This window comes from Oncorhynchus masou, chromosome 18 (genome assembly GCF_036934945.1).
Source record: "Oncorhynchus masou masou isolate Uvic2021 chromosome 18, UVic_Omas_1.1, whole genome shotgun sequence".
NCBI lineage: Eukaryota > Metazoa > Chordata > Actinopteri > Salmoniformes > Salmonidae > Oncorhynchus > Oncorhynchus masou.
In genome coordinates, this window is record NC_088229.1 from 20,473,215 (window position 1) to 20,489,943 (window position 16,729).

The 16,729-nt window shown below is 44.9% G+C and overlaps 1 protein-coding gene across 1 annotated transcript in view; it reads left to right on the top strand.

The window, feature by feature from the left end:
• Positions 1–16,729, top strand: part of LOC135504162 (inactive dipeptidyl peptidase 10-like) — a 34,737-nt gene that overhangs the window by 4,442 nt on the left and 13,566 nt on the right. Inside the window, exons 2-6 of the mRNA XM_064922496.1 lie at positions 3,167–3,281; positions 3,915–4,010; positions 4,150–4,244; positions 4,863–4,934; positions 16,491–16,543. Of these exons, the coding sequence (XP_064778568.1) occupies positions 3,167–3,281; positions 3,915–4,010; positions 4,150–4,244; positions 4,863–4,934; positions 16,491–16,543 (431 nt within the window). The remainder of the gene's footprint in view (positions 1–3,166; positions 3,282–3,914; positions 4,011–4,149; positions 4,245–4,862; positions 4,935–16,490; positions 16,544–16,729) is intronic.

Consider the following 16,729-nt stretch of genomic DNA (forward strand, 5'->3'; position numbering starts at 1 on the left):
ACTGGCTTGCTTGATCTTCAAATGTCATGTCAAATATCATGTCTTGGTACATCTTGTTTTTCTTTCTGCTTACTAGTGATTGGTTGCTGCAGAATTATGTAGCTGGTGGGATTTGGATATGTAGATGATAGTCAGCATGTCTCAACAATAGCTTCATTAGCTGTGATTCTGCTCCCGATGATTTATTGTGTTATTTTCCCCGCATGTTCCAAAGACAGACAGACAAGGAGATCCCCAGAGTCTAATTTATGAACTACCTCTGGTGCATTGGGAGCAAATTGAGCAATTCTATTTTGTGTGGTTTCCCTTTTAAAGTCTGTAGCCAACCATACAATTAAGGTGTTTTGATTACAGTCTACATACAGTATGTGTTACAGCATGTGTTTTTATCTGTTACCGTTAGTTGAGTTTCTCAATGAAGAAGGGGTCAGGTTATCGGACCAGGGATTACGCAAGGATGTGTCATATTTTGTGGGGCGAGAGGCTTTCTAGTGACCCATCTAAAGTCCATTTTACCAGCTGCTCGCTTTCTATGAATTGTTTCCCTCTGGACCTTGTTCAGCTGCACACTGTACCGATCCTATTTGGTTGGTTGAGGGGAATTCCCTTGGTCTGCTCTGTCTGTTGGCCATGGTGGGAGGGGAACACTGTTATCTCTCACTGATGCTACAAACGTAGTCAGCACTGCAAATGTTTGCAGAGGTCTCTCCCCAAGAGATACATGTTTGGTTGCACATACAGTACGAAGCTCCATTTAGTCTATAGACTAGAGTATAGACTGCCTGTGGGTTGGTTTGACTGACAGCATCATCAAAGCTTTATCATAGGCTCCACTTGACTCTCTCTCGGATGGATGGCTCACAGAGCAGTGTATTATACATTATAGTTGTTTTATTGTCCTGATTCCTTTTATCGGGTCACCAAAAAGTGTGCACTGGTGATATTCACATGTCAATCTAACCCCTCATCTGTCCACCTCTTCTGGCAATCAGTGCTGTGCTGAATCCTTGATTCCTCAGATGTAGCGTCGCCATCATTGAGACCCACCCAGAATATGGTGGCTGTGTGTATCCACCCTTGAGATTATCTTCCCGTCTCCTGTATCTGTCTCATTTGCAACTTTGACATAACTCCCTCTTCCCCCAGCCAGCATGCACAGGGTTCTCCCGCTCTTTCTGATGTGCTTCCTGTGGTGGTGCATCCCATTAGAGGGGATGTTTCAGCAGAGTGTTGAATGCAGGGGTAATTAGGGAAGGATTTTGAAATCAAAACAATATCTGTGGTCGAATCAGAAGAGCGAAGGGAAATTACATTAATCGTGCCTCTCTGTTAGGGTCTCCTCTGTGTGTGTGTGTGTGTGTGTGTGTGTCTGCCTGCTAGGGTCTCTTTTCTTCCATATCTTACATAACACCCAATCAGAGGGAATGATGTTGATCGGGTCCACTATTGTACAGCACAGGACTGTGCACTGTGTTGAGAGAACAGAGAGAATTACAGAGATAGAGTATAGCAGCTACAGTCAAAGAAAGGAGCACATCAGGGGAGGACTTATTGGTCTGGAGCTCTGGACCTGTGTGGAAGGGTGCACGTTCCATGAAAGGTGAGTTAGCTACCTAGAAGACCAACATGATGAGGTGTGACAATGGGAATTAATTTAACAAAAAGTTCAAGAACACAAGGTGAAATATAAATAAGATGGAACATTACAGTACAAGAAACAGCTGCTGTAGGAATATTACATCTGTATATTCTCCTCCAATGCTCCTCAAAGCTCTACTGGAATAAGGGAGCCACAGTATCAGTCACGATTAAATACAACTGCAGATGATTTCAGAGTCCTCATATATAGTGTGTAGCTGCCTGAGACAAGACACCGGGGCATTCTATTCATTGGAGTGTGAGAGCGCAATCACAATGCAGCCATAAACCTCATGGCCTGGCCCTGTCCTCAAAGCCACAGAGCCATGGCCGGCTGCTGTTTTCCATCACCCTCACCTTCCCGCAGGCCTTGATGGAGGACGGGAACAGCCATGGGGATTGCTGGTTGACATATTGCTGATCCTCCATCCAGCCCTGTGTTACACCAGCTGTCTCCGAACCACCACTATACAGCCACTGTTGCATTCACACACACATCTCCACTTATGCAATGTACAATCCCCAACCTCACATGCTCTCAACCTATCTGCATACTGAAAAAACTTAAACCACAATCACACAAGATACAATCATAAAAGTCAAATCAAACAGTTGACATAACAACAGGAAAAGGGCCATAGAGCATATTATTGTTACCAGTAGAACCAGAAAGGGAATGATATCTGTACATAGTTCCACACTTCATAGGCTAATCTTGAGAGAATACTCAACACATGTACAGTATATCATGTTTCATGTTTTGTGTGTACCCCAGGAAGAGTAGCTAATGCTTTTGCAACAGATAATGGGGATCCTAATAAAATACCAAATACTACACCGTCTCTGACACTCTTCAGATGTGGCAGGACTTGCAAACTATTACGGATTACAAAGGGAAACCCAGCCGAGAGCTGCCCAGTGATGCAAGCCTACCAAACAAGCTACATTTCGTCTATGCTTGCTTTGAGGCAAGCAACACTGAACCATACATGTGAGCACCAGCTGATCTAGATGACTGTGTGATCACAATCTCCATTGTTGATGTGAGTAAGACTTTTAAACAGGCCACAGACATTTACAACCTCTCCCTGACCCAGTCTGTAATACCTACATGTTTCAAGCAGACCACCATAGTCCTTGTGCCCAAGAACGCTGTGCCCAAGAACGTGCACCCTTCCACTCTTCCTCCCAACCCCTACCATGTGCCCCATTAAAGCTGTTACAGGTGAAATGAGGCGACAGATTTGAGAAATTAAACCATGACAGAAATGATAGTCTGCAATTAATTAAACATTTTTCCCTGGCAAAGGAGAAGTCTAAATTACACATTTTTCTGTCATAGTGAGAGGCTGTACGAAACTGTTATTTCCCCAGAGACTGCCTGTTGCCTACGCCGCAGATCTGCTTGTCTGAGAGCGAAATACTCACTGTGAGGCTGTGGAAATGAAGCGGCACTAATGTTCTCTCCCTCAGCTGTGTGTGTGGACATTACACTCATCACTGTGTGTCTGTGTGCTTCTCTTGTTAGGACATGCATGCTTCAGCCGGTCCACCTCGGAACTGGAAGGGCATTGCAATCGCCATGATGGTGATCGTTGGTGTTCTATCACTGGTCAGCCTTTCAGTCATCATGCTCACACCTGGTAAGATAAAACACATAATGGGAGAGGGAAGAGAAGGAATGGGGGAGGGAAGAGAAGAGAAGGAATGGGGGAGGGAAGAGAAGGAATGGGGGAGGGAAGAGAAGGAATGGGGGAGGGAAGAGAAGGAATGGGGGAGGGAAGAGAAGGAATGGGGGAGGGAAGAGAAGGAATGGGGAGGAAAAGAAAGATGTAGAGAAACAAATAGAGAAAAATAATGCAGGAGGGTGAGAGAAAGAGAATAAAGGCAAGGAGGGGTGAAGGGGGTGAGTGAGAAGGAGGCTTGAAGAACAGAGAGAGAGAGAGAGAAAGAGAGAGAGGGACGGAGAGAAGGAGAGAGGATGCAGTGGGAGGAGTGAGAACAGAGACTCTCCATCAGATAAACATATCAACAATGACATTCACAATTTGACAAAACAAATCAACACTGACAAATACAAAATTCCCCTGCAATGAAAAGAGACTCAGACAAAAGACGAGACTCCAGTGCTATGCTAAGAACCAGCTGTGCCTTGGCTCTGTGTGAATAGAGGAAGCTTCTTGTTCATTCCGGGTGGAAATGACAAGTGGAGTGTTTTTGCCCATTTGTTTTCTCCCACTTTCTCATTTCTCTCGCTTTCTCTCTTTCTCTGGAAGATGAGTCTCACCTGTTTCTGCGATCCTGTCTCACCATGGAGGATCTGGAAAGTGAGAAGTATACAGTTCACGACCCCTGTGTGACCTGGTTGGATGGTAAGAGCATTGATACCCTAAAGCGGGGGAACGAGATAGAACATGTATAGGGAAGCCAAGGCAAGCTCCAATTCATGTTATATTGAGTGAACCAACCAAAAGATAATCATTTCCCTTCGGCCTGTGTTGTCCCTTCCAGAGAATGAGGTTGCGCTCAGAACCAGAGAGGGCCATGTCCTGTCCTACAGCCTCCACTCCAACATCACAGCTACCCTGCTGGACAACAGCTCTTTAGTGAGTAACGGCCCGTATCGGCCCTGCAGGAGAGGAGCTATATTCCACTATTGATCGGCTCATATAAGGAGTCAACCAGGCAAATTCAATAGAGAATGAGTGGTCCTCCCAGATGGAGAAAGAACTATAGAACGACTGTTAAACCAGTAGAGAGCAGTAGTAACTATACAGTTATATAGATATGCAGTGACAGTTTAAGCTCTTTTGGGTCTATTTGGTTCCCTCACTGTTCAATTGAAGCCTTCAACATACGGCTTCAAAGAGATTTTTCAAGCAAGACAGACTTATGTGGGTCATTGCCTAGGAGCTAAGCAGGGTTCTGTTGTCAAGATGGGGAGATGCTGTCTCCTCTCCGGCTCTCGCCAGATTCTCACTTGGTGTATCATCTCTGTTGCCATGTTAATCCCACACTGTAGCTTTAAGCCTACAACAGTAATTAGCATTCTGCTCATGATATATGCAGACCTACTATAACTATGGCCATGGCTCCCCAAGTGCAGTCCTATCTCTGACATTATATACAACTACTTAGCTCCAGGGATGTTGTTCTTGAAGGTTAAGTCTCATATTAGATCTAGGGATGTTGTTGACATGTTTATCTTACCATGTTTTCTACAGGATTTGACTTACACAAAGTTCCATGTGTCTGCAGACAAGAGGTTTGTCCTGTTGGCATACAACATTCAACCGGTGAGTGACTCTGGTTATGACCAAATAAAATGCTCAGAAGAACCATCTCTTTTACAGTGCCAATCTTCATCAATAATCATACTCACTGTCAAAGCAATTCTCCAAAGACACCAAAGATTATTTGATTGCAACAAGGGTTTCACACTCGCTTTCATTGAACACAGTAGTTTTACACAGCAACGCTACAAACTGATTCCAGACCATCAGAGAAAATCAATTGAGTCAAATCTGTTTCCGTTTGCGACTAATGACAGGTCTATTTCCCAACTGCATTGTGACTGTAGTACAATGATGCCATGCATTCTAATCCAGCCTTTAGAGTAAATCCCCTTATGAAACAGTTAGAGAAAGAGAGAGGGAGAGTTAGGGAGAGAAGAGGGAGAGGGAGGGAGGGAAAAATAGGGGAGGGAGGGGGGGAGGAGAAATATGGAGAGGGAGGAGAGGAGGGAGGGAGGGAGGGAGGGAGGGAGGGGAGGGAGGGGAGGGAGGAGAGGGAGGGAGAGAGAAATATGGAGAGGGAGAGAGAAATATAGAGAGGGGGAGAGAAATATGGAGAGGGAGAGATATGGGAGGGAGAGAGAAATATGGAGAGGGAGAGAGAAATATGGAGAGGGAGAGAGAAATATGGAGAGGAGAGGGGTAGAGAAATATGGAGAGGGAGAGGGTAGAGAAATATGGAGAGGGAGAGAGAAATATGGAGAGTGGGAGGGAGGGAGAGAGAAATATGGAGAGGGAGAGAGAAATATGGAGAGGGAGAGGGAGGGAGAGGGAGAGAGAAATATGGAGAGGGAGAGAGAGAAATATGGAGAGGGAGAGAGAGAAATATGGAGAGGGAGAGAGAGAAATATGGAGAGGGAGAGAGAAATATGGAGAGGGAGAGAGAGGGAGGGAGAGAAATATGGAGAGGGAGAGGGGGAGAGAAATATGGAGAGGGAGAGAGAAATATGGAGAGGGAGAGGGAGAGGGAGGGAGAGAGAAATATGGAGAGGGAGAGAGAGAGAGGGAGGGAGAGAGAAATATGGAGAGGGAGAGAGAAATATGGAGAGGGAGAGAGAAATATGGAGAGAGAGAGGGAGAGAGAAATATGGAGAGGGGGAGGGAGAGAGAAAGAGGGAGAGGGAGGGAGAGAAATATGGAGAGGGAGAGAGAGAGGGAGGGAGAGAAATATGGAGAGAGAGAGCGAGAGGGAGGGAGAGAAATATGGAGAGGGAGAGAGAAATATGGAGAGGGAGAGGGAGGGAGAGGGAGGGAGAGAGAAATATGGAGAGGGAGAGAGAGAAATATGGAGAGGGAGAGAGAAATATGGAGAGGGAGAGAGAAATATGGAGAGGGAGAGAGAAATATGGAGAGGGAAAGGGAGGGAGCGAGAAATATGGAGAGGGAGAGAGAGAAATATGGAGAGGAATAGGGAGGGAGAGACAAATATGGAGAGGGAGAGAGAGAAATATGGAGAGGGAGAGGGAGAGGGAGGGAGAGAGAAATATGGAGAGGGAGGGAGAGAGAAATATGGAGAGGGAGGGAGAGAGAAATATGGAGAGGGAGAGAGAAATATGGAGAGGGAGGGAGAGAGAAATATGGAGAGGGAGAGAGAGAAATATGGAGAGGTGAGGGAGAGATAGAAATATGGAGAGGGAGAGAGAGAAATATGGAGAGGGAGAGAGAGAGAAATATGGAGAGGGAGAGAGAGAAATATGGAGAGGTGAGGGAGAGATAGAAATATGGAGAGGGAGAGAGAGAAATATGGAGAGGGATAGGGAGGGAGAGAGAAATATGGATAGGGATAGGGAGGGAGAGAGAAATATGGATAGGGATAGGGAGGGAGAGAGAAATATGGATAGGGATAGGGAGAGAGAAAGAGGGAAAGGGAGGGAGAGAGAAATAGGGAGGAAGAGAGAGGGAGGGAGAGAGAAAGGGAAACTAGTGATGCTGCTACAGTACTGCAGCAGTCTGTTGCTCTACATGATATTCAAACAACAGCCACTAGTGAAATTACTGGCAATCTTCAGACTGGGTAATGCAGGGGGAAGGGGTGTAGAAGGATGGAGGGTATGAATGGCTGAGAGAGAGTTTGATGTAGATAGTAGGGCAGGGGGAGGGAGAGATAGCATGGTAAAGTTGGAGCTGCATGTGGTAATGAAATCGCCCTGCGGGGAAAGTAAAGGAGAAGCTTATATGAGAGCCTAATGTCTAATGCACACTTGCAGGTGGTTTGAGGCAAACTCCAGCATAACAAGCAACTCTAACAACACATGCATTTTCCCGTTTCTCTCTTTGCCTTATGATATAGCATTCTCTGTCTCCCCAACTGACCTACTCCTTCTGTAAATAACCTTTTGCTTAATATAGTTTCCTGTTTCCCCAAAGGAGTGAGCAAAAGGTGTAATATACAGGTAATAGGAGAGGAGGAAAAAATGATTAGGAAAAAAATAAGCCCTCAGCACAATATTTGCCTTATTAAAAAGCCCTGTCAAAACAGCCGGGCTGTTCTGACTGTATACAATCTGCTCTCTCTCCCTATTCCTTTCCCTCCCTCTTCCCCTCTCTCTCCCTATTCCTTTCCCTCCCTCTTCCCCTCTCTCTCCCTATTCCTTTCCCTCCCTCTTCCCCTCTCTCTCCCTTATCCCTCCCCCTCTCCCTATTCCTTTCCCTCCCTCTTCCCCCTCTCCTTATCCTCTCTCTCCCCCTTCTCTCTCCCTATTCCTTTCCCTCCCTCTTCCCCTCTCTCTCCCTTATCCTCTCTCTCCCTATTCCTTTCCCTCCCTCTTCCCCTCTCTCTCCCTTATCCTCTCTCTCCCTTATCCTTTCCCTCCCTCTTCCCCTCTCTCTCCCTTATCTCTCCCCCTTCCCCTCTCTCTCCCTTATCCTCTCTCCCCCTTCCCCTCTCTCTCCCTTATCCCCTCCCTCTTCCCCTCCCTCCCTATTCCTTTCCCTCCCTCTTCTCTCTCTCCCTTATCCCCTCTCCCCCTCCCTCTCTCCCTTATCCTTTCCCTCCCTCTTCCCCTCTCTCTCCCTTATCCTCTCTCTCCCCTTCCCCTCTCTCTTCCCCCTCTCTCTCCCTTATCCTCTCTCTCCCTCTTCCCCTCTCATCCTCTCTCTCCCTCTTCCCCTCTCTCTTATCCTCTCTCCCCCTCTCTCGTTCTCTTTTTCCTCTAGGATCTGTTCTCCTCATTTAGTAGTTGATCAGATTAGCACTGTTGTAAAATGGGGAAGCAAAAACACAAGTATAATTCTTTGCACGTTAATATTGCTTTTTAGATGGTGTGTATGTATATATTTTACCTTTATTTAACTAGACAAGTCAGTTAAGAACAAATTCTTACTTACAATGATGGCCAACCCTGGCCAAACCCGGACTACGCTGGGCCAATTGTGCGCTGTCCTATGGGACTCCCAATCATGGCCGGTTGTGATACAGCCTGGATTGAACAAGGGTCTGTAGTGACGCCTTTAGCACTGAGAAGCAGTGCCTTGGACTGATGCACCACTCGAGAGATAGCAGATAGATAGCAGAGCTAATTCAGTCTGATTGAACGATCTAGTAACTGATGATCTTCAGTACATGCATCAGTACATGCTTCATATATATGAATCAATAGGTTTTAGAGCTACAGTACCTGTGTGTTGGTTTGTCTACAATTCTCTGTTTGCATTTTTACTGTTGCATCAGCAGGATGTTCTATCCCCATCTATATGCACTGAGTTTGAGTGAGTAAATGTATGCACACTTGTATGTCACCTGGCTACATGTGCAATTTTATGTTTGTGAACAGTGTGGTGTCTGTGGTGGATGTGCGGGGTTATACCTTCAGTCCTTCTCTATCTTTTGCTCTCTTTATGCTTTGCTTCTCTCTCACTCCCTCAAGTCTTTCTATCTATCTATAACTCACTTTTTTCTCTCTATCTCTGGGGTTTTTCTGCTGACTGAAGCAGTATGCAGCAAGCACCGGCTTTCTTATTGGGGAGAGGATCTGTATGCTGCTGAGACTGGCAAAGTGAGATAGAGAGAGGGACAGAGAGAATAGAGAGACAGACGCAGTAGAGATAGGGGAGAAAAACATGTGAAACGCACCAGTTGCCCTTAGATCATCCTGTCCAAGGGAAGTCATTCAGAAGGGGTGTAAAAGAGTCAGGAGGATGGATGCTTTGAGGAGAGGGCTGCAGTGGTGAGAAATGGATTAGTGGGCTGTTTGTTAAGTTGAAAGGCTTCTCCCCTGGATTTCATATTAGCTAGATGTAGCTGGTGGGGCTTTGGGGGAGATTTGTGCCGAGTGGATGGAAACACGTTTATTTTGAAAGGGGGGATATAGTTAGGAGTAGGGATGGTGGGGGCTGCATGGGAGAGAACAACGTTCCTATGTAGCAGAGGGGTTAAATTGCTCCTTAAAATCATAAATAGTCAGACAAATTGTTTTTGTGTGTGATTAGATATAGGTTCTTAATTTGATCCAGTATGCTACGGCAGGAAAATAAAAACAGGAAATGTGAATTTGTAAACTTCAGAAGACGTTTTAAACCTCAAATACACTACAGGTTTTAAAATTCCGAACAGGATGATCAAATGAAGATCCTACATCTGTAGTTAGACTAATTAGGCGTGTGCATATGCATGTGTGCGTCAATGCTTATGAGAGTTATTCCCTTTGTTTCACCCAAAAAGAGGGGAAGGAGAGGATGGATGGAGATGAGGAAATTTATTAGGAGTTAGACAGGTGGAAACTGCCAAGAGAGAAAATGTGATTTGGTTGTCTCACCTAGCCATCTTAAGATGAATGCACTAATTCTAAGTTGCTCAGAATAAGAGTGTCTGCTAAATGACTCAAATGTAATGTAAATGTAAGACTGTGCAATTTAGAGAGAAGGGAGAAGAAAATGGAGAGTTGAGTCTGCTCTGCAGTTACAGACAACTAGGTGCTGGTATAACATACAGCCGTGGTCAAAAGTTTTGAGAATGACACAAATTTAAATTTTTAACAAAGTCTGCTGCCTCAGTTTATATGATGTCAATTTGCATATACTCCAGAATGTTATGATGAGTGATCAGATGAATTGCAATTAATTGCAAAGTTCCTCTCTGTCATGCAAATCAACTGAATCCCCAAAAAACATTTCCACTGCATTTCAGCCCTGCCACAAAAGGACCAGCTGACATCATGTCAGTGATTCTCTCATTAACACAGGTGTGAGTGTTGACGAGGACAAGGCTGGCGATCACTCTGTCATGCTGATTGAGTTCAACTAACAGACTGGAAGCTTCAAAAGGAGGGTGGTGCTTGGAATCATTGTTCTTCCTCTGTCAAACATGGTTACCTGCAAGGAAACACGTGCCGTCATCATTGCTTTGCACAAAAAGGGCTTCACAGGCAAGGATATTGCTGCCAGTAAGACTGCACCTAAATCAACCATTTATCAGATCATCAAGAACTTCAAGGAGAGTAGTTACATTGTTGTGAAGAAGGCTTCAGAGCGCCCAAGAAAGTCAAGCAAGCGACAGGACCGTCTCCTAAAGTTGATTCAGCTGCGGGATCGGGGCACCACCAGTACAGAGCTTGCTCAGGATTGGCAGCAGGCAGGTGTGAGTGCATCTACACGCACAATGAGGTGAAGACTTTTAGAGGATGGCCTGGTGTCAAGAAGGGCAGTAAAGAAGCCACTTCTCTCCAGGAAAAACATCAGGGACAGACTGATATTCTGCAAAGGGTACAGGGATTGGACTGCTGAGGACTGGGGTAAAGTCATTTTCTCTGATAAATCCCCTTTCCGATTGTTTGGGGCATCCAGAAAAAAGCTTGTCCGGAGAAGACAAGATGAGTGCTACCATCAGTCCTGTGTCATGCCAACAGTAAAGTATCCTGAGACCATTCATGTGTGGTGTTGCTTCTCAGCCAAGGGAGTGGGCTCACTCACAATTTTGCCTAAGAACACAGCCATGAATAAATAATGGTACCAACACATCCTCCAAGAGCAACTTCTCCCATCCACCCAGGAACAGTTTGCCATAAGGCAAAAGTGATAACAAACTCGATATTTTGTGTCCATAGCCAGGAAACTCCCCAGACCTTAATCCCATTGACAACTTGTGGTCAATCCTCAAGAGGCGAATGGACAAACAAAACCACACAAATTCTGACAAACTGCAAGCATTGATTATGCAAGAATGGGCTGCCATCAGTCAGGATGTTGCCCAGACGTTAATTGACAGCATACCAGGGCGGATTGCAGAGGTCTTGAAAAAGAAAGGTCAACACTGCAAATATTGACTCTTTGCATCAACTTCATGTAATTGTCAATAAAAGCCTTTGACACTTACGAAATGCTTGTTATTATACTTCAGTATTCCATAGTAACATCTGACAAAAATATCTAAAGACACTGAGGCAGCAGACTTTGAACATTTATATTTGTGTCATTCTCAACTTTTGGCCATAACTGTACAGCATGTTGAGGCACTACCTGAGAGAAATGTATGTTTTGCACAAAAATATGGACTGGGGGAAGAACTCTATTATCCTTATTTATGGTGTGTACTGCAGCGCAACAATACCTATCAACATCTCACCTCATACAAGTACTGTTGTATCTCCATTGCTGTCCCATTGTTGCCATGTCCCACGTGAGCACACACACTCTGGTCTGTTTACAGAGTGGCTCCTCCATTTGGAGTTGGGGATATACAGTGGGGCAAAACAGTATTTCGTCAACCACCAATTGTGCAAGTTCTCCCACTTAAAAAGATGAGAGGCCTGTAATTTTCATAATAGGTACACTTCAACTATGACAGACAAAATAAGAAAAAAAAATCCAGAAAATCACATTGTAGGATTTTTAATTAATTAATTTGCAAATTATGGTGGAAAACAAGTATTTGGTCACCTACAAACAATCAAGATTTCTGGCTCTCACAGACCTGTAACAACTTCTTTAAGAGGCTCCTCTGTCCTCCACTCGTTACCTGTATTAATGGCACCTGTTTGAACTTGTTATCAGTATAAAAGACACCTGTCCACAACATCAAACAGTCACACTCCAAACTCCACTATGGCCAAGACCAAAGAGCTGTCAAAGGACACCAGAAACAAAATTGTAGACCTGCACCAGGCTGGGAAGACTGAATATACAGTAGGTACAGTGGGGCAAAAAAGTATTTAGTCAGCCACCAATTGTGCAAGTTCTCCCACTTAAAAAGATGAGAGAGGCCTGTAATTTTCATCATAGGTACACTATGACAACTACTCAATACTTTGTTATATACCCTTTGTTGGCAATGACAGAGGTCAAACGTTTTCTGTAAGTCTTCACAAGGTTTTCACACACTGTTAATGGTATTTTGGCCCATTCCTCCATGCAGATCTCCTCTAGAACAGTGATGTTTTGGGGCTGTGGCTGGGCAACACAGACTTTCAACTCCCTCCAAAGATTTTCTATGGGGTTGAGATCTGGAGACTTGCTAGGCCACTCCAGGACCTTGAAATGCTTCTTACGAAGCCACTCCTTCGTTGCCCGGGCGGTGTGTTTGGGATCATTGTCATGCTGAAAGACCCAGCCACAGAGCTGTGTTTCCTCCGTCACATTGGTGCAGCTGGCTTCCGGGTGAAGCAGGCGGCTATTAAGAAGCACTGTTTGGCGGGTCATGTTTCGGAGGACGCATGACTTGACCTTCGCCTCTCCCGAGCCTGTTAGGGAGTTGTAGCGATGAGATTGGAAAGCAATTGGATATCACAAAATCAGGGGAAAAAAGGGGGTAAAATACACTACCATTCAAAAGTTTGGGGTCACTTAGAAATGTATTTGTTTTATAGAGAATATCTACAGAGGCCCCCGGCCAAACACTCCCAAACCCGGACAATGCTAGGCCAATTGTGCATCGCCCTATGGGACTCTCAGTCACAGCCTGTTGTCACACAGCTTGGGATCAAACCCGGGTCTTTAGTGAGGCCTCAAGCATTGCGATGCAGTTAGACCACTGCTTTAGACCACTGCGACACTCTGGAGGCCCCCCGAGTATTGATTTCTTGAGGAGGGGAGCGACTCTTGCCATTTTGAAGCCAGAGGGGATAGAGCCAGTGTTCAGGGATGAGTTGATGAGGGAAAATGGAGGAGGTTGTCGGGCGGCCGGACCGCAGTCGTCGCAGGATTTCATCTGGAGAGAGGGGAAAAAGAGGTCAAGGCGTAGGGGAGTTCTGTGTGAGTGGGACCAGTGGACCCAATAGACTGAGTGAATGAGGAGTGGATGTCTACAACCTTCTTTTCAAAGTTGTTGACAAAGTTGTCCGCAGAAAGGGAGGAGGGGGGGTGGAGGATTAAGGAGGGATGAGAAGGTGGAAAAGAGCTTCCTAGGGTTAGAGCAAAATATTTACATTTAGAGTGATAGAAAGTGGCTTTAGCAGCGGATACAGAGGAAGAGAAGGTAGAGAGGAGGGAGTGAAAGGATAATAGGTCTTCCAGAAGTTTAGTTTTCCTCCCTTTTCGCTCAGCTGCCCACAGCCCTGTTCTGCAATGAGTCACTCAGCTACGGAGAAGGAGGGTAGGGATGACCCAGCCAGGAGGAAAATGGACAGTGCGAGTCATAGTATGCGGAAAGGGAGGAGAGTAGGGTCGAAGAGGCAGAATCAGGAGACAGAAGGGAGAAGGATTTAGCAGAAGGGAGAGCTGATGGAATAGAAGAGAAGAGAGTAGTGGGAGAGAGAGAGCGAAGATTGTGAAGGCGCATGACCATCTGGTTAGGGCCTGAGTGGCTAGGGAGGTTGAAGTCTCCAAGAAGGAAGAGTGGTGAGCCATCATCAGGAAATGAGCTTATCAAGGTGTCAAGCTCATTGAGGAGCTCTCTAAGGGTACCTGGTGGGCAATAGATGATAAGTGTTAAGCTTGAGTGGACAAGTGACAGTGAAAGCATGAAATTGAAATGAGGAAATGGACTGGTGAGAGAGGGATAAAAGAGAAAATCTCCACTTAGGAGAAACGAGTAGCCCTGTGCCACCGGTGCGATGACCAGATGCTCTTGGACTATGAGAGTAAACATAGTCAGAAAACACAACTACAGTGCCTTGCGAAAGTATTCCGCCCCCTTGAACTTTGCAACCTTTTGCCACATTTCAGGCTTCAAACATAAAGATATAAAACTGTATTTTTTTGTGAAGAATCAACAACAAGTGGGACACAATCATGAAGTGGAACGACATTTATTGGATATTTCAAACTTTTTTAACAAATCAAAAACTGAAAAATTGGGCGTGCAAAATTATTCAGCCCCCTTACGTTAATACTTTGTAGCGCCACCTTTTGCTGCGATTACAGCTGTAAGTTGCTTGGGGTATGTCTCTATCAGTTTTGCACATCGAGAGACTGAAATGTTTTCCCATTCCTCCTTGCAAAACAGCTCGAGCTCAGTGAGGTTGGATGGAGAGCATTTGTGAACAGCAGTTTTCAGTTCTTTCCACAGATTCTCGATTGGATTCAGGTCTGGACTTTGACTTGGCCATTCTAACACCTGGGTATGTTTATTTTTGAACCATTCCATTGTAGATTTTGCTCTATGTTTTGGATCATTGTCTTGTTGGAAGACAAATCTCTGTCCCAGTCTCAGGTCTTTTGCAGACTGTATTTGGCTCCATCCATCTTCCCATCAATTTTAACCATCTTCCCTGTCCCTGCTGAAGAAAAGCAGGCCCAAACCATGATGCTGCCACCACCATGTTTGACAGTTGGTATGGTGTGTTCAGGGTGAAGAGCTGTGTTGCTTTTACGCCAAACATAACGTTTTGCATTGTTGCCAAAAAGTTCAATTTTGGTTTCATCTGACCAGAGCACCTTCTTCCACATGTTTGGTGTGTCTCCCAGGTGGCTTGTGGCAAACTTTAAATTACACTTTTTATGAATATCTTTAAGAAATGGCTTTCTTCTTGCCACTCTTCCATAAAGGCCAGATTTGTGCAATATACTACTGATTGTTGTCCTATGGACAGAGTCTCCCACCTCAGCTGTAGATCTCTGCAGTTCATCCAGAGTGATCATGGGCCTCTTGGCTGCATCTCTGATCAATCTTCTCCTTGTATGAGCTGAAAGTTTAGAGGGACGGCCAGGTCTTGGTAGATTTGCAGTGGTCTGATACTCCTTCCATTTCAATATTATCTCTTGCACAGTGCTCCTTGGGATGTTTAAAGCTTGGGAAATCTTTTTGTATCCAAATCCGGCTTTAAACTTCTTCACAACAGTATCTCGGACCTGCCTGGTGTGTTCCTTGTTCTTCATGATGCTCTCTGCGCTTTTAACGGACCTCTGAGACTATCACAGTGCAGGTGCATTTATACGGAGACTTGATTACACACAGGTGGATTGTATTTATCATCATTAGTGATTTAGGTCAACATTGGATCATTCAGAGATCCTCACTGAACTTCTGGAGAGAGTTTGCTGCACTGAAAGTAAAGGGGCTGAATAATTTTGCACGCCCAATTTTTCAGTGTTTGATTTGTTAAAAAGTTTGAAATATCCAATAAATGTCGTTCCACTTCATGATTGTGTCCCACTTGTTGTTGATGATTCTTCACAAAAAATACAGTTTTGTATCTTCATGTTTGAAGCCTGAAATGTGGCAAAAGGTCGCAAAGTTCAAGGGGGCCGAATACTTTCTCAAGGCACTGTATCTGCAAGTTATGAGCAGTCAGCAGTTCACACACCAAGTAGTCTACTGGGAAGATGGCAGCACTTAAAGTAGATGGCCCTAGCTAGCAAAAAGACAGTACTAGACAGATTAAGTAAAAAATTATAGAATTTCCTCTATAGAATGTCTCACACACACACACACACACACACACACACACACACACACACACACACACACACACACACACACACACACACACACACACACACACACACACACACACAAAGAGTTAGTTTACACTTCAAATCCAATTTTATTTATCACATCCACTGAATACAAGAGGTGTAGACCTTACAGTGAAGTGCTTACTTACGAGCCCCTAACCAATAGTGCAGTTTAAAAAAATACTTTCAGGGCACACTCATTGATTTGGGTCTACTTTTCGACATGCCTAGCTGACCACTGGTCAAGCTGAGTTGCCACTCTCAATCTTTCTCAATTGGAGGGATATTGGCTGTAATGATGTTACTTAGTGAGGATGTCTTTCTCTGTCCCCCTTTTCTCTCTCATCCTCACATGACATCATGTCTCTAATGTCTCCTGTTCTCTGTTAGTATAGACTGGGTTATTAATGTCTGTGCCGTTCGATTGGATAATCAGAACTGAAGTTTGTGATGATGAAATTGCTGACCTGGTTTCATGGACTAACCACTGACTTCCAATTGTTGTTCATTTGCATATTTAGATTGTCTTATGGTCTAACTGTACATTTAATTATGGTTTTTCAGGGCTGTGTGTGTGCATGTGTGTGTGTGTGTGTGTGTGTGTGTGTGTGTGTGTGTGTGTGTGTGTGTGTGTGTTTGCATGTGTGTGTGTGTGTGTGTGTGTGTGTGTGTGTGTGTGTGTGTGTGTAACTCTGGGACCAATGTGCCCATCATCTCCTTTACTTCTTCCAGATTTTCTCTCAGTCCTTCACAGCCTCTTATGCCATCTACAATGTGGCTAAAGGGTAGGTACAGTAGAGCCATGAATGCTAATGCATGGGCTGCACTGGGCATGTGCATTGCTGATGCAAGTGGGCCCTGGCCTCGACTGGCCAAGCACCACCAAATGTGTATTTCTTTCATCTGAATAAACTTCATCTGTTATGTCAGACATCCATTACTCTTATACAGTAATTGTCCTCTCTGGCTGG